The 26,977-nt window shown below is 44.1% G+C and overlaps 1 protein-coding gene and 1 long non-coding RNA gene across 20 annotated transcripts in view; both read right to left on the bottom strand.

Annotated features, from left to right (window-relative positions):
- Positions 1-6,058, bottom strand: part of CAMK2D (calcium/calmodulin dependent protein kinase II delta) — a 120,903-nt gene extending 114,845 nt beyond the window's left edge. For 8 of the 19 annotated variants that reach the window (XM_064711673.1, XM_064711677.1, XM_064711676.1 and 5 more), the window contains exons 1-3: positions 5,977-6,057; positions 5,409-5,667; positions 4,650-4,744 (exon numbers count right to left, since the gene is read on the bottom strand). In XM_064711673.1, the coding sequence (XP_064567743.1) occupies positions 4,650-4,744; positions 5,409-5,473 (160 nt within the window). In that variant the 5' untranslated portion in view covers positions 5,474-5,667; positions 5,977-6,057. Of the gene's footprint in view, positions 1-4,649; positions 4,745-5,408; positions 5,748-5,976 lie in introns of those variants that run through there. The other 11 variants (XM_064711683.1, XM_064711685.1, XM_064711679.1 and 8 more) reach the window with 3 other exon arrangements.
- Positions 6,059-13,308: 7,250 nt separating this feature from the next.
- Positions 13,309-26,136, bottom strand: LOC135447021 (uncharacterized). The gene is made up of 4 exons (XR_010439978.1): positions 26,008-26,136; positions 25,747-25,839; positions 16,020-16,139; positions 13,309-14,838 (listed from the first exon to the last, which is right to left on the bottom strand). It is a non-coding gene; the product is annotated as an uncharacterized LOC135447021 (long non-coding RNA).
- Between the last annotated feature and the right edge of the window lie 841 nt (positions 26,137-26,977).

The following is a 26,977-nucleotide window of genomic DNA, read 5'->3' as shown; positions in this document are numbered from 1 at the left end:
CTGGCACAGGTAAATGTGTGCTTCAGAGATTACCATCTTGAGCTAGATTAGAAAGAATTATTTTCTCCTCCGATGGAGCACTGGAAGCCTTATTAGAGCTTGCCTTCCTGTGCAACATCTGGCAGGGACTGACACAAGCTACCTGACTAAAGGAAATGTTAGCCTAGTGACATATCAAAAACGTTTATCCCTGTGTCACAAAAAGCAGGGCTGAACAACACTACCTTACATACACTTCCCATTTCATTCATGCCCCTAATGTACATTTAGAGTACAAATCACTTTAGGGATCACGAGGTGCCCTGCTTGGAGAGCTTTAGAGGCTGAAGCGCTGTTCCACAGCCCAGTGACAACGCCGCCCAGAACGCCGCTCCCCGGGCGGGGCTTGCGGCCCCCACACGCACCGGAGCTGGGCAGGGGAGCGCCGCTCCAGCCCCTCCGGCTGCGCCGGGCACCTGCAGGCACCAGCTCCCAGGAAAGAACAGCAGAAACACTGAAAAACATTTGGGAAATTTCCTGCTAAGGAGGAAGAGAAATATCCAGCAACAAGGCTTGAAGGTAAAGGAATGGCCGCTCCCTGAAAGCTCAGGAGACCTTTCAGGGAGCAGCACTAAGCTCCAGCTGACTCTCACATTACCCCTCGTAGCACGTATGCTCATAAACAACACGCTGGTAGTCCTGCTGCAGCAGCCCAAGGGCTGGCAGAGGTGTGCCTAGCTCTGACACCAGCTCCCCGGAACAGAGCAGGGACTGGGACATCCCCCTCCTCCTCCCACAGACACCACCACACTGCAGCCCAGGCACTGGAAACCGTCAGCAGGAGTTACTGGCAATACATACACCCAGCGAAAATCTACCAATCTATCTAGACCTTTTCAAGTAGGAGCAGAAAAGCAAGCTCTTACCTATTTTTTTTTTTTTGGGAGAGGGAAAATGAGGGCTAAATCTACTAAGAAAATGAGTCTGTTTATGTGAAATCAATTTGGATCAAAGCTAGATGACTCTCAAAAGAGAAGGAAAAAGATGTACAGATAATGGCAAAACAAAAGACACAATCTGCTCATTTTTTTTGTATTTGGAAGAGAAAAGGGAAAAGTAAAGTCATTTCACAGAAGTTCACTTTTATCTGCATGACCTTCTACACATGAAAAACAACACAGACAAGCCCAAGCCCTTACTGAAGAGTAAGGAAATCCCAAAGACTTCATCAAATGAAACCATAGAGAGCCCAGAACCGGCCAACACACATTCTCCACTTTATTCTTGGTTTGCTGTGTGCTTGTTCATCACTGAAGTTAATTTCAGAAGAATAATGCCACAGTTGAGAGGGCCACAACACATAGAGCATCACCAGACAGTATCAGAAGGATTCACCCCATAGAGAGTAACAGCAACCTCATCAGAAGGCTTCAGGGCTGCCCATGCACAGCAACATCACATCACCTGCTGCAAGGTGAAGGCTGCAGGGATCTGCCCCTCTTGTTCCCCAGCCCAGCCTTTATGCCCTCCTGTGGATGCACAGCCCCTGTGTGCCCTCTGCTCCCCTGGGGGATTGCTCAGTGCCCCGGGCACTCCATGGCTCCTGACCCTCAGCGCTGCTCACCTGCCTGGCACAGCTGCAGCCCAGTGGGGAAGAGGCTCCAGCCCCACTCCCAGCTACCACAAGCTGTGCTCCTCAGGGTAACACACCCTTCTATGCTTTCCCTTTTTCCAATCAGCAGCATAATCATCTTGTGCAAGAGCATAACCTATTGACACAAAACCAGCTGTGGATATTCAAGCATTTTAGACTTAGAAAACACCAAGATCAAAACTCTGAAGAGCACCTTAGGAAGACTTAAAAAAGAGAATATATGTAATTATAACAACTAAAAGGATTTTTGCTATACTGAAATAGATTCAAACTGCAAATGCTTATTACTTCTAGTACTAAAATCAGCAAAACATGGAATCAGAATTCTGTAAGGAACTGGCCATCAACCTGAAAGCACCATGGTTCCCTCTGCTACAACAGGGGGGCACAGCTTCCTTTTCCCCTCCGAATTCCAGCCAAAGCCCATGCCTTTGCACAAAGGCAATTTGCCTGAAATTTCCCTGTAACTACACAAGGAAACTGATGGGAACACACCTTTACTGGCATTAGCCCGTGACCAGATCAGATTTAGAGAGACTGCTAAAGTAAGAATTTGGAAAAATCTCCAATAACATTTATGGCCAAGATGAAGAAGGGAACATTACTGCTCTGATTGGGCTGAAGCCACTTAAATAAATTCTAACTTCAAAACTACTTTAAGGAAGTTTCATTTAGCCTTGAAAGTCTTGGCTCCTCCATAGCTTGCACTGAAACTGCTCTTGTCCAGCGTGGGAAGCAAAAAGGCCCAAATACAACATTTTGTTTAAAAGATTTGAAGGGAAGCAAACCTTAGACAAGGAACACATTTCCAAGCCAAGAGGACACATTTCTCCTTAACTCTGCTCACAGATGAAGCTGCCTCAATGATTTGCACTGGAATGGCTGTTTCAGTAGGTGTGACACACAGAAGTGAACTGCTGCCTCTTCATGCAGCAGTTCAGATGGAGTAGAACCAAACTTAGATCCTAAAAGCAGCACTTTATTATTAAACTCCATCCCCAACGGCAGCCAGGAGAAAGAATCACAATTTGAGGCTTTTTCAGGTTTAGTTTTTTTGCACCACAAGTGCCATCCAGGTGCACCTTTCTACAATTATAAAATTGCCTCAGAAGATTCTAAAGATTTCTCCAAGAAGCTTGCTCTTCAGAAACTACTCAGTAGATTTCCAAGTGCTAAAACCCAAAACAACCTCCACAAAAACCAGCCGAGCAAGCAAAAAACTGCAATTCTTTTCAGGATGTCTGAAAGCAGAGATGGAAAGGCATTCCCTGCATTCACGGACAGGCACCATGCATGTTCTGCTTCCCAAAGATACCCCACAGCCCAGCTCTGAAGTGTAACCCTTTCCCTTATGGGCTGAACCCACAGAAAAATCTGTATCAAATTTGCCTCAATCCATTTTCTCAGCTAAATTCTCCCAAATGTGCCTCCACTCCTTAACAGAGCACATCAAGGACCAACCTGCTCCTGCATGAACAAAGTACAAAAATTACAGCTTGAAATAGAGTGCAATGCAAATGCTGAGGAATTATACACACTGTTTTTCCTCATTTAGCCTAGCATTGCAGGATTTGCCCCATCACACACACAACCCATGGCATATTGGTAACCTGGCTACTGGCACATATTCCCCACCTGTTACCAGTAACCTGATGATGACCTTGTTACAGCTTCTCACACTGAAAATTCCTCAGATCTATGAAATCACACCAAGTGTGGTGTTTCATTTTAAGCATCAACATTCAACAGATCGCATTTTTGTGCTAAATAATAATAAAAAATCTGTTTAAAGCAAACTTGTGAAAATATTTATCTCAAGTATTATAAATTGCTTAATGTACCTTCAAGTCTGTAACTGTACAAAAAAAATTCAATTAAAGTAACCTTTCAAATATAAGGGAAAAGTAATCTCGCAGTAAGAGTGAAAAGAGTTAAATTCAGAGAAAAGTAAATTTTCACACAACTTTCACCGACCTCAAGTAACAACCACTGAAAGATCTTTATCAGAGAGCAGCATGTTATCAGAACTTGCCATGTGGTCCTAAGCAATGGCTTATGTTAAATGTACTGACTTGAGGCTGCCCTTTACCTGCAGTGATTCCTGTGGGCCAGAAGCAGAGCAGCCACAAGCACCTTTAGGCTCTGACACTGTTTACTTATTCACTGCTGTGTTCCTCGCAAATTCCCATAAAAACACAGAAAAAGATAAGGGATCCCTAACCGCGACTCCGGACACGGGCACTCCAGCTGGGAATTAACGAGCAATTGACACGGCACCGCTAAGACTCCCTTTCCACAACAACAGCCCACACCGTGTGTATATTTACCTACAATGTATCATAACAACGCGGCCGCTGCTGCTGACAAGCTGCTGGAAACGCACATCAGAGGCAAGGCAGAAACAAGCTGTGCAGAAGCCTGGGAACAGTAACACTCCTCACCACTTCATCACGGGGACTTTCTCCACAACAGTTAGCTCAAAACCCACGTTTTTTAGTCCCTCATTGTAATTTTCTTCTCACAAAAAAGTTTAATCTGAGGTAAAAATACATTTTTCCTCATTCACTCATAGGTGGATAGGCCCTAATGTTCATGTTTAAATGCAATGGGAACACAGAAGTCAGTGAAGATGTAAATGTTTAAAATAAAATCTGTAATGGAAACTTATTATTGACCATCCTCCCAGAAAAAAAAATAAAAAGCTTGCAAAATGCTTCTGACTCAAACTATTTATATTAAAAACTGAAGAGACTGCATTATGTTAGATTTTAGTTTTTGAACATCTTTTCTTGATTTACAGCAACCTCTGACTCCCGTGCAGTCAATCCATTAAACATTTAACACAGAAAAAAATCAGACATCAAGGGAAAAAATTAAAACCCAGGAAATAATAATTAAAATTGTATTTAAAAATCTGTTAAGACACTCAGCTATTTTTATCATTTCCTAATGCTTAGCACATGGACACAAGAAACAGGGAGGAGGCACCACAAACACCAGATTAAAATATACCCACCCCTAGCTGAAAGCTTTTTGGTGTTGATAATTTTGGCAGCGTACTCTTGTCCTGTGGTGATTTTCATACACCTCCTCACGACGGAGAACGCCCCTCTGGAAACCAAAACCGGGCAAAGTGTCAGTCCAACTGAAACACTCCACTGCCATTACCAGCTAACGGGCAGCACGGAGGGGTGTGATGTCGGCAGAAAAAAAAAAAAAAAAAAAAAGGGATTTTCTGGTTTTCTGTCAGGGACGGTCAGCATTGATTTTATTCAGCTGAACAGTGAACTCCGCGGGGTAGAAGCCGTGTGACCAATCCCGCTAGCTGGGGCGGAGGGCGGGCGGGTTTTCACTGTGGCCGTGCCGGCGCACCACGGGGGGACACAGGGCGGCGGTGGCCGTGTCCCCCTCAGCGGTGACACCGGGGGGGCGACACCCAACATGGCGCTCAGGGCTGCGCCTCCCGCCCCGTCGCTGGGGGGCGCCCGCCGCGCTCCGACACCCCTCACACACCGAGACCCCCACGCCGCGACAACCTAAGAGCTAAAAAATAGCAATGAATAATAAATAGCAATAAATAGCGGCACGGGGGGTTGAGGGCAGCTCCCTGCCACCCGCCCAGAGCCCGTCGCCACCCCGCGGTCGTATGGCTGGAGCCCGGGCGCTCCCGCGGGGCTCTCGGCAGCGGCGAGGGGACCCGGGGCGCGGCTCCCCCCAGGGATCACGCACCGACCCCCGCAGCCCCCGGTGCCTTCACCCCCCGTTCTGTCCTTACTTTCCGAGCTCCTCGAAGAGCTGGTACTCGTCGGTGAAGCGTGTGCAGGGGGTCGAGGCCATCATGAGGACGGGCGGCCGCCGGTGACTCCGGCGGCCGTGGACGGCGAGGCGGGGACGGCGGAGGGGCTGTGAGGCGAGGCGAGGTGAGGCGAGGCTCCGCGCCGGCTTCTTCTCCTCCTCTTCCCCGCCACCGCCTCCTCTGGTGACGGCGTTGCCTCCGCGCCCTCCTCCGGTCTTCCCTCTCCCCTCCCCTCACCCTTTAGGGAAGGAAACAAACAAATATTTAAATAAATAAATAAATACGTATCCTCCTTGCTTCCTCACGCCCGCCAGGGAAAGCTAGTGGCAAAAGGGAAAGCAAGACCGGGGCGGGGGGCGCGGCGCTCCCTTCCCTCCCCTCCCGCTCCCCTCCGCCTCAGCGCCTTAGCCCGTCCGCCGGCGCCGTGCCTCCCCCTAGCGACCCCGGCCCGCGACTCCCTGCCGTCGGGGAAGGCGCAACACCCTCACACGGGCGGGCGGAGTACGGGAAGAACCTGCGCCCTGTCCTCCCGGGAGCGAACACCGACCTTTCCCCGGGCGCTGCCCCGGGACGGCGGCGGGAGGCGCCCCGAGGGAAGCGGATGCACCTGCGCGCGCCCCCCCTCCCACCCCCGCCCCTCTCCTCAGTGGCCGCCTGTGACGTCACGCCTCGCCCGAGCGCGAGGGAGGGCGCGCGGCGGGAAGCGCGTGCGGGTGCGCTCGCGGACAAGGGGCCGTGACGTCGCAGGGGCCCCCAGGGGCCCCCGCCGCGCGCGGGGAGGGAGGGGAGCGGGAAGGGACGCGGAGCACCGGGCACCTCGTGACGTCACAGATGCTCCGGCCGCGCGCGGGTAGGGCGGGGGGGACACACACACACGCCGGGCACCTCGTGACGTCACGGCCACCCCGGCCGCGTGCGGTGGGAAGGGGGGGGGCCACAGGCGCATCGCGCGTGCGCCGGGTCGCGACCGCCACCGCCCGCCCGGGAAAGGGACCCGCGGGAGGGACCGCGCACAGGCAGCGCCCTGCGCGACAGGGAACGGCCCCGGGGACGGCTGGGACACGCGTGAGGGCTCACAGCAAACAGCTGAGCTGGCTCGGCCTCTTCCACAGAAGCACCGAGTATCTGGAGCTGGACGGGACCCACAAGGATTATCCAAGTCCAACTCCTGGCCCTGCACAGGATCCCCCCCGAATCCCACCTGTGGCTGAGAGCCTTGTCCAAATGCTCCTTGAGCTCTGGCAGCCTTGGGGCCGGGAGCACTTGAACACGGAATGAGGTCGCCGGGCCACCGAAGGGCATTTGGTCCTTTCTGATAAACCTGAATTGCCTTTGCTCCTTTCTGATCAGCCACGTGGTGCTGAGCCAAGCAAAGAGCTCCGTGCACACCTGCACAGAGCACAAGCGGCAGCCAGGCTACATGCAGAGCTCCACTACAAAAGGCAGCCTGGAGCATCTCCATGCTCATTTTAAGTGAGAAGACACATGCACAAAACACACCCACAAAGGGCTTTACATCAAACCTCTGGAGTTTCCAGAATCAGCATCCTGAGCTGTGGTCTCGTATGAAGAGTTAAAACTGCCAACCCTTCCCAAAAGGAACAGGAATGTACTACAGGAATGCCAGAGCCTACACAGTTAGGCAGTTTTCCTCCAGGTGAGGTGAGGCAGCTGTGCCTTGTACAAACACACTGAATTCGTGACATAAAGGTGGCAGCAAAGGGACTTTGGAACTCGTGAGCAAGTACAAAGCATTTACTCCATCAGTTCCTCTCCAGGGAAACACTCTGTGCAGCAGGGCCAGTACAGACCAGAGGATGTTTCCATTCAGACCAGCAGGAATGGATCTGTTCCCATCTCTGGGAAGGGAACGTGCATTACAGGCACTTGGAACAGCAGCACATGTCCAAATCCCCTCAAACAAAAAAGTGTCATGGAAGCTTTGCATCCCTGGGTATAATACTTGCCTGGGTTACTCAATCAGCAGTGGTGAACCCCTGTATTTAACAGGACCTGGCTGCCAGGTTCCTCATCCACAAGTACACAGACACAAGAAAATGAAACATATTCCCCTGGCACTCATCACTTTTTCCCTCATCGTATATTCTGAGAACAAGCATTTGGACCAGGTATCTGCTCTTGCTGTGCCATACAGTTGTTACTTAATTTTAAGAATATTTAGAAGAAAATATTAAATTCTGTTTCAATTCACTTTCTTGTTGATGTTTTTGTGGTTTTTTAAAAGTCATTACAAGGATGAGTGATCCAAACTGAGATTTTTTTTTTTAACTTTTTTTTTTCACATTTCCCAGTCTGAAAGAAGACAAGAATGGGCCAAGGAGTTCCTAGAGGAATATAAAGCATGAATTTTATCACAGGAGGTAAGTAAAGAAAGTATTTGTTTACAAGATTGATATCACAGGACTAGATGAATTTCTGCAAGAGAAACACTAGGGAACTGATGAGTAGCTTCGAAACACTTCAGCTGAGATGGCTTTTTCTCCTTACAACGATCATGTCTTAATTGTAGTTCCCTCTTGAGCTGAAGAAAACCTGAATTTGTAGCTGCAGTTTAAACATTTGGTACATTCCCCAAATTCCTCCCGAGCAGACCAAAGCAGGCAGGATGGCAGCCAAGGATCCGGTCCATGAGGAGAAATTCTAAATGCTGGGTAGGGTTTCAGATTTCCATTAAGGCCACAGAAACAATTTATCTGCGTTGGAGAACGTCAGATCTCAACAATGAACCCAAAAAATGCTTCAAAGCCATCCCAGGGCACATTTTTCTTCTCCAAAAGGTTTTCAAGAGAGCAGCTCAAGCCTGTAAGAAACTAAAGTCGTTCACTTAAAATTCCTGAAGTTTAACAGAATGTTACAGATAAGTGGAATGAATTATATATTCAACTTTGTACTGAAACATTTATTGTGGCAAAGGAAATAGTATTAATTTTAAGAGTTTGCTATTCAGTGAGGTCTTTGCTTTGTATGGCTTTAGACAGCTGAAGTGAGGTTTTTGTTTTATTTCTGACCTTGCAAATACAGATTTTCCATTTTCTTATGTTTTGCAGGAGTCAAGTGAGCTTCCAAGAGGTCAGTGTGTACTGCTCACTTTGAGGGCTTTTAGGAATGATGTATTTTTAATTAGTGACCAAGTGCCACAGCCACTGACAGTAGAGGCCTGGGCAGGAAAGGCCCAGAACACCTGAGGAATCTGGGGTTTAGATAAATACTCACTTTATGAGCAGATGGTCTTTAACAGAAATCTTGGTCCTCCCCAGGGCTGCACGTATTCCTGGGGCAAAGCACTTGGGGAAACTAATGGACAGCACTGGAGCAGTCAGAGCTACATCATTGCAGTAAAGCAATGAAAAAACCAAAAATGTCTGTGAAAACCAGGAACAGGGTAAAAAAAGAGGATGAACTGGGAGAAACCACACAGAAAATGCATGGGTTTGCAGTTCACTGCAACAGCTGGAACTGGAACCTTGTCCTTGGATAAAGTATGGGAAAGCAAAGTGACAAACATGGAGGCCTCGAGAATCTTTCAAATCAGGGTGAGAACACAAATCTTGGTTTCAATAACAAACCACAGGTATTGAAAATAAAAGGAGGGGTTAATGTTTAATCTGTGACCTATGATGAGCTAGGGTTTTGCAATATGTATGAGCTTAATTAACATTGTTATAAAAGGTGCCTGGTGAATCAATAAATTGGAGTTCGATGCTGATCAGAGGATGGGTCGTCTCCCTTCCCTTCAATATGTCACGCTCTTGCTTTGCAGGAGGCCAAAGGTTCTCTCTGGCCTAAAAAAGCAGCACTCCTGACAGGCTGGGAGGCACTGCTGGCCACTTAACTCCAGCCTCTGGAAGCACCAGAGGGAGAAAGAAATGAAAAATTAATGCCTTATTTTTTATCCTGGGTGGGGCAAGGACAAAAATACAGGCCTGAGCAAAACAGATGTTTTCATTTGTTTGCACTGAAAGAAACAAGAAATGCTCTGATAGGATTCAAGTTTCATCTCAGAATTTTGAAGAATACATTTTTCTTCTCTCTTTTTTAATTTGAGGTATGCTTAATTAAGAATACTCCTTTAAAATAATGCTTTTGAAGAGAGTGATTTCTTTTTAATGCACTTGTCCTGGTTATTTTGAGTTGAGTAATTTTTAATGAATTCTTAGCAAACAAAATATTCCATTGTTTACACAGTTCTTTTTACAAGCAATTAGAGTCAGTAACACTCCATGAATAAGACCTTTTGCCACTGGCTTTCATGACATGGATTTGAAATATAAACATTACTAAAAAAAAAAATTTCAAGCTGTGAATCAAAGCTGTTTCCTGGGGCTTGGATCAATGTGGTCAATGGAAGGTGTCCCTGCCCACGGCAGGAGTTTGGAATGAGATGAGCTCTGAGATCCCCTCCAACCCAAACCATCCTATGATTCCATGATTCTATGATTTCTGGAAGTTTGAGCACCAGTCTTGAACCCTGTGTGAGTGGCTGACTCAGAAAGCATAAATGGTTCCCTTTCCAAAGTTCCCAGGGCTTTGTTACTTCTGGTTCAGTGGTGAGAGACTCTGGGAAATATGTGCATTTCTCTGGCCTGGCAGGACTCATTTTAATATTACCTTGCCATGTAAACCCAAGAGAAAGATCTGCATGTGGAAAAGCTGGCTGTGACAACCCCAATACCATCAAGGTGAGGAACTGAGTGAGATCTTGGCTGACAAACTCCATAGGGGCTGCCAGGGCTGCAAGGGAAGCAGGAAACACAGGAGCCCACATTGGCATGCCAGCACTGAAATTGTGCCCGGCCTTCCTTCTGGATGCTTTTGGTGAGTGCTTTGTAAACACTTCCAGGCATTTCCTAAAAGAAAAATGTGAGAGGTGACTGTAATTTGATCTATTTGGAGCATCCTTTCAATGAAGGAAGCTGAAGAAGGAAATGAATATCAACACCCCCTGCTTCCCATCCACAGGCATTGCCAGCACTGGAGATGAAAAGGCTTTCCAAGAGGAGGGAGCAGAGTTAACCAGAACTGATAAAGAGGTAGGCTGGAATTTTACGGGGAAATAAGTCAGTGTTGAGATTTTAGATAGGGGAACAGTGGTCAGGGAGGTGAGAAAAGGGAAATATTTTAATGACAAAAGTTTGGTCTGAAGACAAAAGACTTGGTCAGAAGAGGAAGATCTTAAAGAAACCAGTGCATATGAGACACTGTTGACTGGAAAGAAGCTGAGTTTAAAAAAAAAACACAATTGTGAGACTGTGGAGGTTTTAAACCTAAGTAGAAGAGAAATGCAGCAGCTGGTTTCATGACCCAGACAGCAGGGAGTGCTCATGGCAAGAGTAAAACAGACATAATAATAAAGATATGCACAACTTCCAAACCATGTCCCTAATCACCACACCTACCTGTCTTTTCAATTTCTACAGGGATAGTGACTCCAACACTTCCCTGGGTAACCTGTGCCAGGGATGGACAACCTTTTCCACGAAAAAAAATTTCCTAATATTTAACCTAAACCTCTTCTGGTGCAACTTGAAGCCGTTTCTTGTTGTCCTGTCTCTTGTTCCCCCTGCTTTCATGGTGCCAAGGGCTGCTGTAATGAGCTCTACCATTCTCAGTTCCATCAGTTCTCTGCCTACATCCTCTCCAGACACACATGAACATGCAAAGTCTTTGCTTCTGGTTTACATTTGGGTCAGGTGAGTGAAATAAACACCATCTTCTCCAGCTGACAGAAACCTCTTTCCCGTACTGATTTCTACCTAGAAATTTTTATTGATTCTGAACTGCAGAGAGGTCTTTCCATTTATTAAAAAGAAAAAAAAACAAACTTGGTAGAATCCAGAGGAAACAAAAATATGGTATTTCCTAGATAATATCCCTGTAGAGAAGTAGCTTCTCTGTTTCTCCATTAGAGAACCATTTGCCAGAGATCAGTTAAAGTGTGATTGGGATACAAACTGAAATATCAATCCAGCAGGAAATGGCAACAGGTATTAATAGGCAACAGACACACATTAGTTACATGCACTCACCAACAAGAAGGCTTGGGTTGCCTTATCTTGGGAAAAACAAGGATCAGCAGGATACACAGGGAATTGCAGTAGATGTACCATCACTGCAGGCAGGCAATGCAAAGGGTGCAAAAAACACTATCACAGAGGGAAAAAACTATATCAGACACAGGAAAATATTATTCCCATATTGAAATATAATTTAAAGGACATTTCAAAGTATTTTAAGGTTTTTAAAATGTAAACAACAGTTAAAGATTTCTATGGGGTTTAAAGTGTTTTAGAAGTTTTGAAGTATTGCAAAGGCACACTTTTATACCAGTATAAATTCAGAAAAACTGAGAATTAAGCAATCGTAGGACTGTGGATTAAGTTTGAACTCTGTCAAAAGTTTGTATTCTATGAAGTTTGGATTCCATGGGATCCCTTCAGCACCACCACAGCAGAAATATGGAACAGTTACCACTCCTGGGAGCTGCTGGGTGCCTCCTCCTGCTCCCACACCTGAGGTTACAGGAGAGCAGCAACAACACAAACAAGCTGTACTACCACTGAAAACATGCACTGAGGAGGAAACTCCTTTCAGCTCATGTGCAGGAGCAGGGAAGCTTGCTGATGTTATTTTAGGAGAAGATCCTTCTATTATTTGCCACATGGTAATTCCAAAATATCCTAATGAAGTAAATAGTGTCTATATGTATTTCTGCACACTGATATATATATACACACACACACATAAAATGGACAAGAGATTCTAGATCTTGATAATTAACTGGATACATGTGGGAGCCATCTGGACCACCCAATTTCCAGTCTTGTTCCCTTCAACACTTGCTGAACCCTAAATTATCACAGCTTTTTAGGCATGCTGGCTGCAATTACTGTGCTGCTGGGACATTGTGCATCCAGTCTCTGTGAGCCCTTTGGCTGCCTCCTCTGGGCACTTCAGTAATGAAGGAAATAAGTGGAGGTTTTTTATTGGAATAAAAGCTTCCTCATCTACCATGCTGGATAACCCAGGGGGTTTATTATCATCTGGACAGTGGGAAATAACTCTGCAGAGCTGAGTGTAGTATCTGTGCCCAGTTTCCTGAAATGTAAAGTGACTCAGCTGGAGGCAAACTCCACGTGCTTCTCTGCACAAAGGCGAGGATGTATGTTTGTAAACAGACAGATGAAGTGTTCTTTGGATGGCTTTGTGCTCCTTCTGGAGTGACAGCCTTGATCTCCCCCAGCACCAAAAGATTATGGGTAACACTGATCAAACAACAACCGCTGGCACAGTGTTGATTTTCACTTCACAGGAATTTTCATTTCTATGAATGTTACAACACTGTACATACAACTACGAACATCTGTAGGGACCCTTCTAGCAGGCTCTGAATGCTGCTGTGTTTGGTGCATGCAGAGAAGCACCTGACAAGCAGGGGACAGGAGCTGGGTGTCCCCAGCAGGAGCAGCTCCCAAGGCTGGGAATTGCATCAGTGATGTGCAGCCTTCAGAGGAACCAGGGACAGAGCCACTCCAGAGGGCCACCCTGGATAAAAGCTTCCCTCCTAATGCACTGCAATCTTCTCTAGAGCAGGGAACAAAATGGCATCCCCACCTGTTTCTCTCCCTTTTTTTTTTAATAAGTTACTTTAAAAATGTCAAACTCTACAGGTTATCTACTGTCACTTACAAGAGCAGAGATTCGTGCCTCATCCTTGTGCACGATTTGTACCAGAGAGTGCCAACACAGGCATTTTCTGGTCCTTCTTTCTCCTTCAAATATGTTCTGTCTGTGCTCATTCAAAGCACAACTTTTTTAAATTACAGAAATACTTTCTGAGACTTTACAAGTTGAAGAAACAGGTCGCTTGGAGGATTTTTGTCAGCATTTGCAGGGCAGGTATTAGAGAAAGTTACTTTGAAGTATCCCTTTGAACAGCAGATCTGTGGTATGATTCTCTTCCAGCTCACTTCTGCTGCAATCCAGAGAAACAAATTGATTTTTCCCCCCTTTTTAATTCTATTTGAGTTTTGAAACATTGGTAATTATTCAGCCTTTATTTCATGTCACGCACTGCTAACCCTGGGTTTGTTTGGGGGTTTTACTGTTGTTTTTAGGAAACAAGGTGTCAAACCCAAACTAGGTTTCATAACAAAGCCATTACATAACTGCCCAATTAGCAGCTCGTTCAGTGCTATTAATAGCAGCTCCACATCCAACCCGCTCTGTGCAGTGCTACAATAACTGGCAAGAGCAGGCTTCTCATTAGTTATTCATTCTCAGAGGAGAATAAATGGCCTTGGTGGAGATTTCTGAGATGCAGAGTAACGTGCTGTTTGTTGGCTGCTGCCTCTTGCCCTGCTCTGCTTTCCGTGACTCCCGGGAGATGCTCAGCCCCGAGAAGCAGCCCTTCAGGCCAGTGAGGAGATGCCGTGTGCATCCCAGACACAGACACAGCTCCCCCCAAGGTGGGTTCCAGGCCAGGAGCCCCTTGGAGTCTTTTCCTGTGGCACGGTGTCTGTAGTTTGGTGTCACCTTTCACTGACTGACAGGCTGTAATTCACTCTCCAGTGACAGTGGCGTTCCAGCCCATGGGTGCTGCCCTGCTCCTCCATCTCAGCTGCTCTGGGCTGGGTGTTGCTCACGCTGTGACCACTCAAACAAAAATACCCAGAGCAATCTGAACAGTCTTCTGAGAGATTTTTTTTTTTTTACTGGAGTTTTGATCATTTTAAGCCACTTAGGCTGCTGACCACATAATCTGATCCAGAACTTCTTGTAATTTTCTGCACAATACTTTTTTTTACTTCCTAAGAGAGATCAGATCTGATTTCTATTTTTAAAATAGGGTACTTTAAGTGTTGCAGCATGTGAGCTGGTTTGATCTTGCGTTCCTCTGTTCCTGAACTCCAACCTGGAAATAAAGAATTTGTGAAGAGATTTTCTGTGGCCTGATGACAACCTTACATTCTTTACCACAGTGACTTCCTTTTATATTGGATCTCTCACCTGATAAAAACACGGGTCAAATCTCCCTCTATATATATCTATACATGTCTCTAAAATAATTTTTTCTCCTGAGGTCCATATTCTCTTCTCCTCGGGTGCTTCCACTGCTCCTGAATTCCAGACTGGTTAAGGTTTTACCTCTCTTCACTGTATCATGATTCCCATCAGGGGCTGTCTATGGGGATACCAAAGGCTCTTGCACTCCTTTCCCCTAGGCACAAGTTGATTCAGAATTAAGGATTTACTTCCATTGGTACAAAATGAGCTGCACAATTAAAGGGTCTGACTGAATATTGACTCAGGTTTCTGTTCCTGCATTGCTTCCTTGTTGACATAATTGTCCTTCAGCCCTCTGTACTTGTCCTACAGTTGTATGTCCTCCCTGGGGAAAAAAAGAAATACCAAGAGGAGAGAGACTTCCACGATCACAAATCGTCCACCAATCACCCACCAAACTGGACGTTCCTGTAGCTTATCAAAAGCATGACACTGAAGATGTCAAGGTGGTGCCACACACCCCCAAGGACACAAGGCTTAGTCCCAGCCTTGCTGTTGGTTTTTGCTAGGTATGTACATGCAAGTGTCCGAGCTCCAGTGTAGATGCCCTGGACACCTTAACTAGGTAGATAGGAGCCGGTATTTCTGTGTGCTTGATTGCAGAACTAGGTAGAAAACAACAATTGATTTTTCTTTCTGAAAACACTTTCAAAGATATTGCCTTGATTTTGACAAATTTTATAGAAAAATGGGGGGAAAAAACCAAGTTAAAATCAATGGAAAATTTGAGTAATAGTTTTTCAAAACTCAGTAAGACATTCAGAACTGGAACAGGCTGAACATCTCTGAATCCTGTCTGAGCTTCAAAAGAGACATTGCAGGGATTGCATTAAATTAGGCTGCTATTCTCCCACTTTGCTGAAAAAATGAGTGTCCTTTCTTTGTAGAATAACTGGCTAGGATCAGCTTTAAGAATGGCTGGCAAAGGACTTGGCATAGAAAAGCAGGCTTTCCCTCCAACCCCACAAACTAGCTCACCTTTGGTGTGGGTCTGTCTAGTGAAAGCCTTACAGAAAAACGACTGTGACCTATTTTGCTGCATAGCAAACGTGGCTCTGATGCTCAGATAAAGATTCCTGTATTTCCTGAGTGCTCAAAGCTACTTACATGGGAGAAGATTGCTTGGTAAGTAAGGATTTGTAGGATCCAACGAGCCTAAGAGCATAAGGAACGTGGGGCTGTCAAATCACCGGTCCCTCCAGCCCTGGTCTCCTCTCTGGGACTCCTGACTCTGCCTTTATGTGATCTGTACACAGCACCAATACAATCCAGACACAATCAAAAAAATATCAAACCCTTCAAACAGCTTTTCATCTGACAAACCTCTAAGTGAAGGATTAATATGCCCTGAGAGATTCAGAGAGATAAAAGCTTTGTGTTTATTTCAACAGCCCTGCCAAAGGGTTCAGAAAGTTGTTTCCCAAGTGCTAAAATACAGCCCTCATCTGCATTTGTAATTCAGCATCCCTGGAACTATAAACAGCAATAGCTCATGCATAAACTCACCCTTCATCCATCATCAGCAGAAAAATGAGTTTATCCATGATGTAAGATTTCTTCTTTACTTCAGATTGTGGAGACGGGGTTCTGGTTGTATTGTTTCTCTCATCACCTTCCCAATCTCAGCTGAAAAATAAGACATCCACTTGACCTTGAAGCCTCTGATATGAGGAAAAGCTATTTTCTAAATTATTAAAGTGAAGCAGTTCTACGCAGTCCTTTGCTCTACCTGCAGTAAAGACTTTTTTGAAGAAAAAAAAAAGAAGTTAAAAATATTAAAATCATCAAGTACAAGTAACGCACCGGGGTTTTCTTAATTATGCCAATTTTGGGGAGCCCCTAGAAACATTACAAGTTTCTGGTGTGAAAAAGACATGTGGTTGAGACACTTTCTCATAGTGTGTCTTTCTTAACAAGCAGGGACTTTGAACATCAGTCCCAAACATTTTTCCTCAGTAGGGCACATTTGCTTTGCCTGTCAGACTCTTTTTTTTTTTTTAAGGTGGATGAATATGTTTAATAACTGAACTACTGGTAATGGGATGATCTCCTGTGTTGCTATAAAAGGAAAGCATATGCTTTTATACAAATTATTTATAAGCAAACGCCACAGTTGAAGTTATGAGCATTATGAATAATGCCTGTCAGCTGAAATCTTTCTCAAGTTGAAAACTGAGGTTACACTAAGCTAAGTGAATGGAGTAACAACTGCCTGGGTACCATGAAAACTGAACAGGTCACCCAGGAAAACAGGAATAGGGAATGAAAGGGCTCCACAGGAGATCCTGGACCAGTGAAGATGTCTTTGCTCGCTGTCCCATATTTAATTAGTTTACAGATGCATGTGCCTAACTGAGCATTTGCAAGCTCACTTCTTTTAAAACAGATTGATAGGAACAGAAAGGGTTCAATCTATGGAACTGCAATGTGAATGACAACATTTGAGGCAACAGAAAATCTCAGCAAGGAATTTACGAGCTACTTTGTTTTCTTTCCCATTTTTTCACTTGATTCCTTTGCAGGTCAGCCTGCTCACAGGCCTTGTCTTTTTTGTAGGCATACAGGAATTGAACACATAGGACCAGAAGGATGTTTCTGGGCCATATCACCCATCTATACTATGGGCAGCTTCCTCTCTTGCCTTGCTCTGCTAATCAGATTAAAATTCTACTCCAAGCCAATACAACATTATCAGTTAGAAAACTTTGCTTGGTAGCCAGCCCACACATACCCATTTTCAGCTTGGAGCCATTTGTTCAGCTCCACTGTTATCCTTTAATTTCCATTAGCTTGTCCCCAAATGCTGTTAATACCATTTGTGTGTTCAGAGTGCAGCTGCATCCTCTCTCAGTCCTTGGTTTCAGGCTCTGATCACAAGACAGGTTTTTCTTTTCCCTGTCATCCTTGAATGGCTGCTCAGAGCTGTTCAGATCAGGCTGTTCCATCCCCCTGGCAGCTTTTCAGATTGGACTTTCTCTTTTTAAAATATGGTAAAGCCAACTTCTACCCATTACTTAAAATTACATGTCTAAATCAGGTTATAATTGTTATTTGGGGGACATCTCATCAGCCCTTCTCTATGCTTGCTTAAAATAGAAAAAAATACTATATCTACAGTGATAAGTTCTGGCACCACAAGTCCCATTTAACCATCATCTGAGTAAGACAAAGTGAAGCCCATTTCTCAATAGTTGTTTCCAAGTGATAAGGAAACTAGATGCTCAGACACCCAACTAGAGACAGCCAAGATTTAACTGGGATTTTATCCAAAAGAGGAGACTCCCTCCCTGTCCATGAGAGAAGGGAAAGTTTGGGTTGGAACACTGGTTGAGTAGAGTACACCAGATATTTGATTTATCAACATTTTTCCTCTTACCTGTGCTCATTTGCATACAGTGACAGAAATAATTTGTTTCTGTGGGAAACAGTTGTGTTTCTGTCCCTATTGTGTTTTAAAAATGCATTCTATGTAGTGTATTTTGCATTAGCAAACTGGCAGACCACTCCACTGCACACATATTGCACATACATACAGTGATCAATATCATACTGCTCTATTTCTTAAAAACAGCCCAAGGATTCTCTGTATGGCTCATAAAGGCCCCAAATCCCATTTTTTCCCTGGCTTTAGCAGCACATTACTGTGTTTCCAGGGGAGATAGGTATGACTTACCACGTCTGATTGTGCAATAATAGCTGTCCAAGGATTTACAACCTTTGCTATCTTCTTGTTACAAAGGATCCTGCCAAACATGAGCTTTTCTTTCAGGAAAAACAATTAGCCATACACACTGAAATCAGGAATTATTGCCATTTTGGAACTTCTCCGAGGTTTTGGCAGGGTTGCTCTGGAGACCCACATAACCTCTCCTGATGGTTGGCACCCCATAAATATCAGGGGCAAGAGCAATCTCTGCTTATAATTGTCCAAAGGAATTCACTTCTGCCTCCTTTCATGATGTCATTGGCATTGTGAAAAATAATTGCTGAGGTTAAAATGTCTCTGGATGACCTGTCTTGCAATAAAATTGCTAACTCACAGTCACCACAACACCCCAGGGCTGCTATCTGTGGCCTGCCCACTGCCTGATTGCAACTATTAGTCTGGGAGGACAGACGGCTCAGATAAAGAGATTAAGATAAACTCTCTGCATTGATCTCAGATTGAGAGGAGAAATGGAACTTCTTCATTTGGAGATGGATCAGTGGAAATAATTTTCAAATACTACTGACTATTTCTGAGGTTTAAACAATTGTTAGTGCCTTGCAGCAACAGAGTTTTCTTATTTAAAATGAACATCATCGTTCAGAAATAACTCCCAAATTACCATCTCATTTCCCTTCCCCAAAAAGGCATTAAATGTGATCAGTGTGCTCACACAGGGAAACAAATAAGTGGTAGAAAATTAGTTCAGTGCACATATCAACTGACTAATGGGAGTTCTAAAGGCAGTGAAGAGATGCACAAGCCCAATTTGCTCGCCTGGCTTGGTTTCAGGATCCTAAAAGAAATCGCAGAAATAGGAAAAGAGGAAATCCAGAAGTGCCCCACTGGCTGCATAAAAAGGTTAAGGGCATCTTGGATAGCTCTCATGCTGTGGTGAGCCAAGGGTACACTGGTAAGGGGACCCTTAAACTGACACAGAAAAGTAAAAACAGGAAAGAGACGGCAAAAATAACTTAGCAGGAGTCAAGATGGCAAGAGAAACTTCAAGGAGCTGCTTAACAAAAGGAAAGATGTAATTTAAGTCTATTGCAGTGGAGAATTAATAACACAAAGAATTTTATATTGTTTAGCCTGTATCCATCTGAGCTACCAGCACTGGCATCTGGTGGTGTTTGGGGGTTGGTTTGGTTGGTTTTCTTCTTTATAAATTAAATGTTAAATCACTGCTTGGAGCCAGAAGCAAATGGGTAAAAGGGAAGTAATATCAGTAAATATAAAAAATGTGGGTAATCAGGATGACAACAAACTGGACACTCACTGTTTTGAACAAAGCTCTACAAATTGAAGCACAAAGAGGAATTGCCCCTCAGTTTCTTCAACAAGAACATCCTTGAGCACTAAGGGGAGGAACAAACTTGTAGTTTGATGGCAGCCTCAGGTCTCTACTGCTGAAACAGCCTCAGGATTTCTACAAATTACAGAGGAGTCCCCAAACACAAGAAGCCATTTCCAGCACTAAATAACAGTATATTTTAGTTGGTGTTTAAGAGACAGTTCCACAAGCCAAAACCAATTTTAAAGAACATGAGGTGTGAGAGAAAATAGAATTAAACTGAAGGAAGTGACAATTGAGAACTTAATAAAAACACTTTGAGTAGATGCCCCCAAAACCACAAGTCTGGGCTAAAAAAAGAGAATTGCAAAAAAAAAGCAGTGGCTTTGAAGGAAATGAAAGCCACAGTACAGCAAAATAAATATTGCTGTTTTCATTTCCTTGCACTGTTCAACAGCATTCCCTTCATTCCCAGGCATGGGCTAAGAGAAGAAGGAAAAGGTGACAGCAGTGACTCTAAGTGAAAACTTGCACTTTAAAGAAAGGGAAGCAAAAGGTGTGGAAAGACTCCTTTGGCAAGCAGAGCTGAAACACTGAGAGCTTTTCAAATGTACCTTTGGTCCCCATGCTGTCCGTGGCAGCTTTGGAGCAGCTTGGGGAGCAGGAGCATCACTCACACCACCCCAAAAGCACTTTGTTTCAGGAGTTTTGTGTTTGGCAAGATGTGAAGTGGTAAAATGTCAAGGGCAGGTTGTACATGAAGAAGCAAAGGACAGCTGCCTTCCTCTACTGAAAAGTAAAAATGAAAATGACATTTTGAATATAGAAAAGTATAGACAATTTCAGTAAATGCAGCTGTTGGGAAAAAAGGCCCAGAGCCTGTTTGAAGCTCATTAATGCCAATGATAGGTTTGAGAGTCTGACAGTTGGGTAAAGATGCTTCTTTTCTGGGTAAAATATTACAGTGGTGCCACAGGGTGACCTTCAATTCTGTTCTTTTCAGAAAGAGCTGTAAAGGACTTTCTGTCTGCCAGTCTCAAGGACAAGTTTAGCAAGAACACACAGCACACAGGGCATGACCCAGCCTCCTTCCCCTTGCCCGAGTCAATTACACATCAATTAAATTGTGCTGCCACGTTCCCCTGGTCTCCTCTCCAGCCTTTCATCAAGCAGGTATTTAAAGGAAGCACGCACTTCCTCCAGCACTTGCTAATGCTGTCAGCCCGAGGTGAGAGCGGGCTCAGAGCAAGAAAAGCACAGAGCAGCACCCCAAGGCTGCTCATTCCTACAGAACCTGATGCTTTATTTCAGCTGCTCCTCTGGGGCCCACTCTTTCAAAGCTTTACATTTCTTGCCAGCTCAGAGGCTCCAGTTTCTCTAACGTTTTCTTTACGGTAACTCCTGGCTGCACCAAGCCAAAAGTACATGTTTTTCAGCATAGATAAATCCCTTTCAGTCACATCTGAGAATAAGACAAATACATGAGCATTCACTACATCTTACTATGAGCATGGACAGAAACAAGGCAGCCAAGGCAATAAATTCCAGGAGAAAGGCTTCTCCCAGGTGACCAGCAGGAAGTAAATGAACAAAGGTACATATGTTAGGCGAGGCAGAGTCCACAGCAAGATGTGTAGAAGGGAGGGGGAGAATAAATCTTTCCCTTATTCTCAGTGGAACTGTATTAATCTTGCCTCAATCAGGCTTTTCTTACCTATTCCTTTTCTCCAATAGGCAAGCAAATAAAATCCATAGGAAGGATGGAAAGAGGAGAGCCACGGCTGAGGCAGAACGTTCCCTTTGGATGTCTGGAGAAAAACCCCCTTCCATTTCCACTCCTATGGGGTACAGAATGTCTCTCATGTACAGTAACAGAACGTACACACTCACCTCCTATGGCCAGGGTGCCTGCTGCGCTCCTACACAGAGAAATTTCTGTGCCCTAGGTGTGTGTGTGTAGGGGGATAGAATATAAGTAAATAAAGGTAGTATAGAAAGTAATCTTACCCCTTCAGGAGTTGCAGCTGAACCTATTATTAAAGATTAGGAGCAGGCCTGACTTTAACAGGCCAATAACAAGAAGAGTGCTATAAAAGAGTGGGTTGGTTGGTTGAGGGGACCTGGAGTCAGCTGGCTGCTGTGAGGACAAGGAAGAGGCAGTGCTTGGAGGAGCTGCCTGTGAGAAACATCAAGGAGGCATGAAATTTTAGCAATATGAAACCTTTGCAATATAATGCTAACGTGGGAAGTGGGGATTTGGAGGGGACCTTCACAGTAAAACCTTCAGATGTGACAGTGTTGAGGCATGTTAATGATCTCCTATGAGCAACTGACACAGCATGCAGAAACAGACACAGAAATTATTCACAGCTTTCTTACCCAAAGGCTGTTCCCGTTTATTGAAAGCACAATCTGCTGCAGTCAGCAAGATCTACCTCCTATATTTCTGCCCCAAAAAAGAGAACATACCTCCTCATCTGCCTAGGCATCACCTTCTGATGTACCACAGTACCACAAACCCCTAAAACCAGCCCTGGATTAACACAACATTGCCACCAGGTAGGACCCAGCAGTACTTCCCTTCCTCACCACAACACATCCCCAGGGGAAGCCCATGAGCACACTGTCCCTTCCCAGCCCTGAGTGACCAGCTATTGCCTTCTGCCTTGCTCGGCCATTCCCACAGCCCTTCCTCAGCAGAGCACTGTGATGGTCCCAGACTTCTCTTCCTCTCTCACTGCCTTCCCAGTGCATGGCAAAACCCCTTCCCAGGCACACCCCCTTGGACCCAGCATTCTGCACTTCTCCAGCTTGGGCTCAGGGCTTGGGCTCCTCTCGTGCTCTGTGTTTTCCCAGTGCCCAGCACAACAGGGAGCTCCTGGGTGACCTTCCCCTGCTCCTTCCCTGTCCTTGCTTACATAATGTCTGTGACTCATTCATATCAAGTCGCCCGTAGCATGCAACATCTGGGTCTGTTTTGGATTTTCTCCTTCCTCTGTGAAGTTGTCAAGTCAGCTTTGGGATATTTTGTCTAAACTTGATCCTTATAAAGTTGATGTAATTAGGATGGGAAATCCTTTCCAATTTCATCTTTTGGGGGATAATCCCATGTTGCTGTATGCTATTTCCTCACTGGATGTTTGTGTTAGGAGAAGCCTTTTCTTCCTAGTTGTGTCTTCCATGTAGTTTTGGAACAGATAATCCCTGGGTCATTAACCCTTTCTGTGCTCCTGTTGAGCTCCTCTTACCTTGTACTCCTCAGCATTTTTCCCCCTATGTATATTCCCTTGAAATGCTCCTCCATGTTTGGTATTTGAATGCTTGGAACAGCCTCTGTTTCTTGGGGTATGTGGCCCTTTCCACATAGGGCATTATCTGTTTTACCTTTAAAAATGTACCAGATTTGTAAATTTGAGGGTAATGATTTATAGCCCAACTGGTCCTAATTATCTCATTACTAGTCAAATAAGGACTTCTTCCAAATATCACATAACAGATGGTGAAGAGAAATTTTATTTCCAGTTCTTCCTAGACTAACATTTGAGGTAGCATGGAAAAAGAGAGGAGAGGGCAGAGCTGGACACAGATGGTAAACATATTTGGTTTTAATCAGCGTTTAAAACCTTCTCCTATTTTGGCCAAAATTTCTTACTTTCAAATCTGACTCAAAATTGATCAACTGTTTACTACTCTATAAAGTTCATCTGTTTTTGTTTTAAGATGCAGCGATGTCACAACAAATCTCTAAGTTTTAATAACAATATAAAACCCAAACAAGCTACATTGTACCAAATGTATTTATGTTTTTCTTAGCAACAAATTTCTGTTACTACAATTGTAGCAAAGTAGAGATAAACAGCTGAAAAATATCTATGGGATACTGTTCATAATCCAGGATTTGATGTAAAGTCTGGAAACTTTAATTTAAAGACTGAGTCATGTAAAAGGCAACTAGTACTTATATTACAGCTAGACTAAAAGACACATATTTTTGTCTGTATATTTTAGATTACTGCATGGCTAGTGATTCTTAACCATTGTTAAATCTTAATAACCAACTTTTGATCTTCTCAGGAATTTTATTTCAATATATACTGGGTAAATGTTAGTTATTGGCCATTTATTAATTTTCTTGACCTTGAAACTAGTTACATATTTTAAGGGGAATTAAAGTAATTAATTATGATAATACCCATAACAACCTGATCATATAATGGAAGGTATCTTAATGTACATACCCTTCTATCACAAAAAAAAAACTAAAGCAAAACTATATGTAGACAAAAAGAAGAAGAGAATTCTAAAGAAAGTCCTATGTAAGAAATGCACATTACTGCCATCTTAGGAGCCACAGGATTCCAAGAGTACCTGAAATTCCCCGGACAGCTGTAAACCAACACTGGCTTGATTATTTATCTGCCTTTTCCGATGCATCTGCTGAGTTGTTGCGTTTAGGGAATGAGGAAAATGTTTGATTTACTCTTAGAGCTAGTGCTAGAGATTGTAATGTGTGTTCTCATTTTTACAGCAAGCCTCTCTTGTGACTTTGAGGCACCCACCTTTTGCCTGTTTCCAATGCACATCCGTCAGGAGGAAAGAAAATGTTCTCTCATTTTTGGGCAAACCACGGCAGTATCTCCTTCCCATCAGTGCCAATGTCAATCCCTTCTTTGCTACCCGGATGGGAAAGATTTAAAATTTGTTACAGTAATTTAAACAGCAGCAGCAATTTTTCAGCTTTGTCAGCTGCCTCAGCCCCAGCACTTCCTGTTTTCTTGTGCTCTCCCCGCATCCCTGTCCGAGGCCGGCAGAGGCTGAGCCTGTGTGTCAGCCACGAACGTCTCCCTCAAAACCTCAGCCAGCACCATTCCCCCCAAACACCTTCCTGACTTTTCACAGGAATCCAAACACACAAGGCCCCTCGCAAAGAGCAGTTCACTCATCCTTGCCTGACTTCAGCCTCCTGAGGCATGGCAGAGCTCCTCAAAATCTACATATTCCATGGGTGGTGCTTGTGGCATCCCCCTGACACAGATGATAATACCCAACACAATGATACCCTCAGGAAAAGTCAGCCCTGAGCAGCCATTCATTTTATGTGATCACCTTCTACAGAGTACATCTGGGACCAAAAAGGGAATGATTTCCTGTTCAACTGAAGGCAGGAAAACCAGCAGGATTGAATAAAGTAAGTGAAACTGCTGTGAAATCCATGGCCTGAATGGTTGGTGCACTGCTCCAGGTGACAACAGGGAATTCAGTTTCTAGCACGTGGCACATAACTGTGGAAAAGTCCTGGAGTTATGTGTTTTGTGTTTATGGGCTGGGACAAAGCTGAAGATGTGGTACAAAGCAGTGGTAAATAGAGAGACGTGAGTTGGTTTGGTTGGTTTGGTCTGTTGGGGTTTTTCTTGCTAAAATCTCAGGTTTTAGAGCTGGTCCTGTGCTGGGTGAGAACCTGACTCAAGATTTCTGTGTTTGGTACCAACACAACGCTGCTGCAAATGCTGTTCACAGTACCCTGAGTGGTGACACAACAAAACCTATGGAATTGTGGAATCACTGGGGCTGGAAAAAACCTTCAAGGCCATCGAGTCCAACTTTGACCAAACACAGCCATGGCCAAGAACCCACTGAATCTATGGTATATTCTGAAGGCTGAAAATTTACCATGGAAATTTGACTTGAGGAAAATATATGAACATATTTTCTGCTCATTTTGGTGATACAGATACATGTAAAACTCAGGGGGGAAAAAAAGCTTGTTCTTCAAGGTTGTATACACTGCTAATAAATAAAAAATGAAATTGGATTATAAATACCAGATCCTCACACAATGAAATTCACTTTCCTTCCATTGATTTAAGCAAGTATTAAATTGATTTAAAGGCAGCTGTGTCAACTTCTATCACCAAGGGGTTTGGTTCTGAATATCTAAGAACTTGATTTCTTGAAGTCTTTTATATTTATCACTCCCAAGGTGCACAGAGAGGCTGATCATGTCTCAGCAAAGTGGAGTTTGCCAGACAAGTGAAAAAAACCCAGACCCCTCACCATGTGACCCTGGTTTAGATCATTCCATGTGGGGACACATATGGATAGGGAAGTACATTTTTTCATGTGTATATATATATATAAACATATATTTTATATGTGCGTGGAAATAAAATCATATTGATTACATAGACAACTTCTTAAATGATATATATCTAAAATATTAAAATGAAAATTACCAAATCCTCCTGGCTTGATCCCCTGCCTTGTCTTTGCTCCCTCATGTGTATTCATTCATCCCTCATGCTGGCTTGTCCCTGAAGGACCAAGGTCTGTAAGCAGAGAGAGAGTAACTTCTCTAAATCTCAAATTACAATAATCCAGGATTTAAGAAGCAAAATGGTACCATTACTGCAGATAATTGTAACCCTGGAGAAATAGGTCAGAGCTGCAGTTCATCTCACCACTGCTACCAACAAATGAGGTCACAATTTGCTTACTTTTACTGTGCTGTTGCTTTAAAAGAAAAGAGCTTATTTTTCTGTGTTGATAAAGGTAATGAATTCCCAGGCAGCAACAGAAGAAGAGATAAAAGCAGGAATTAAATCTCTGGTCTGTGTGGCCTTGGGTATCCATCCCACACAACACAGGCACGACAAGTCAAGGCTCTTTTTAACACTTCTTTTGCAATCACAACCACTGTTCCCCTTCAGCTGCATACAATGTGCATGCAGATTTAACAGTGTTTTCCAAACACCCTCAGTGGAAAGGATGAACATGCAGGCTCTTCTCACTCCTGGAACCTGCATTCTCTGGGTATTTGTTAGAGACAAGTTGTCTCTGCAGAACAACTAAAGGCAATGAAAATAAGAATCTCAGCATTTTCTGTAATAGCTCTTGTGGAATGTAGTCATTCGAGGAAGAATTTGTGCAGCTGGTAAAGGCAGTGTGACTACAAAAAAATGCAGCCTCCCTATAAATTCTCTGTGATCCCTGAGGAAACCTCAGGAAAAAGGCCATTGCAATGCAGATTTGCATGGTTCCCTGAAGGATACTGCACTTCCACAAATCCTCCCCTGAAGAGATTAAGCTTTGCAACAGTTTGCACTCAAATGCAATTAATTTTGATGGCCCCTGCATGATTACAAGTGTAATGTTTAGTTTTGCTATCAATTACCACACAAGACTCTTCCTGGGTCACTACTCTGTGAGCTTCTATGGCTTTACTTGTATTGAGCCATCTCCATTCTCTCCATAATTTACACATTTGGAGCACAATGATCTCTCTGAACCAGCTCAAGTGTAAAGGAACAGTAATAATAATAAATAGATAGTAAGTTAATGCTTTTGCTGTCAAGTATTAGAGACATGGAAGAAATTAATGGCCACCTCTCCTGTTCTACATCCTGGCATAGGAGTTCAATTTTAGTTCAAATAATAGATGTTTATGTGAATAATAAGACTTGTGTG

The sequence above is a fragment of the Zonotrichia leucophrys genome, chromosome 4, assembly GCF_028769735.1.
Source record: "Zonotrichia leucophrys gambelii isolate GWCS_2022_RI chromosome 4, RI_Zleu_2.0, whole genome shotgun sequence".
NCBI lineage: Eukaryota > Metazoa > Chordata > Aves > Passeriformes > Passerellidae > Zonotrichia > Zonotrichia leucophrys.
The sequence above is the reverse complement of the archived record's forward strand: the minus strand, read 5'-3'. Positions and strand labels throughout refer to the sequence as shown.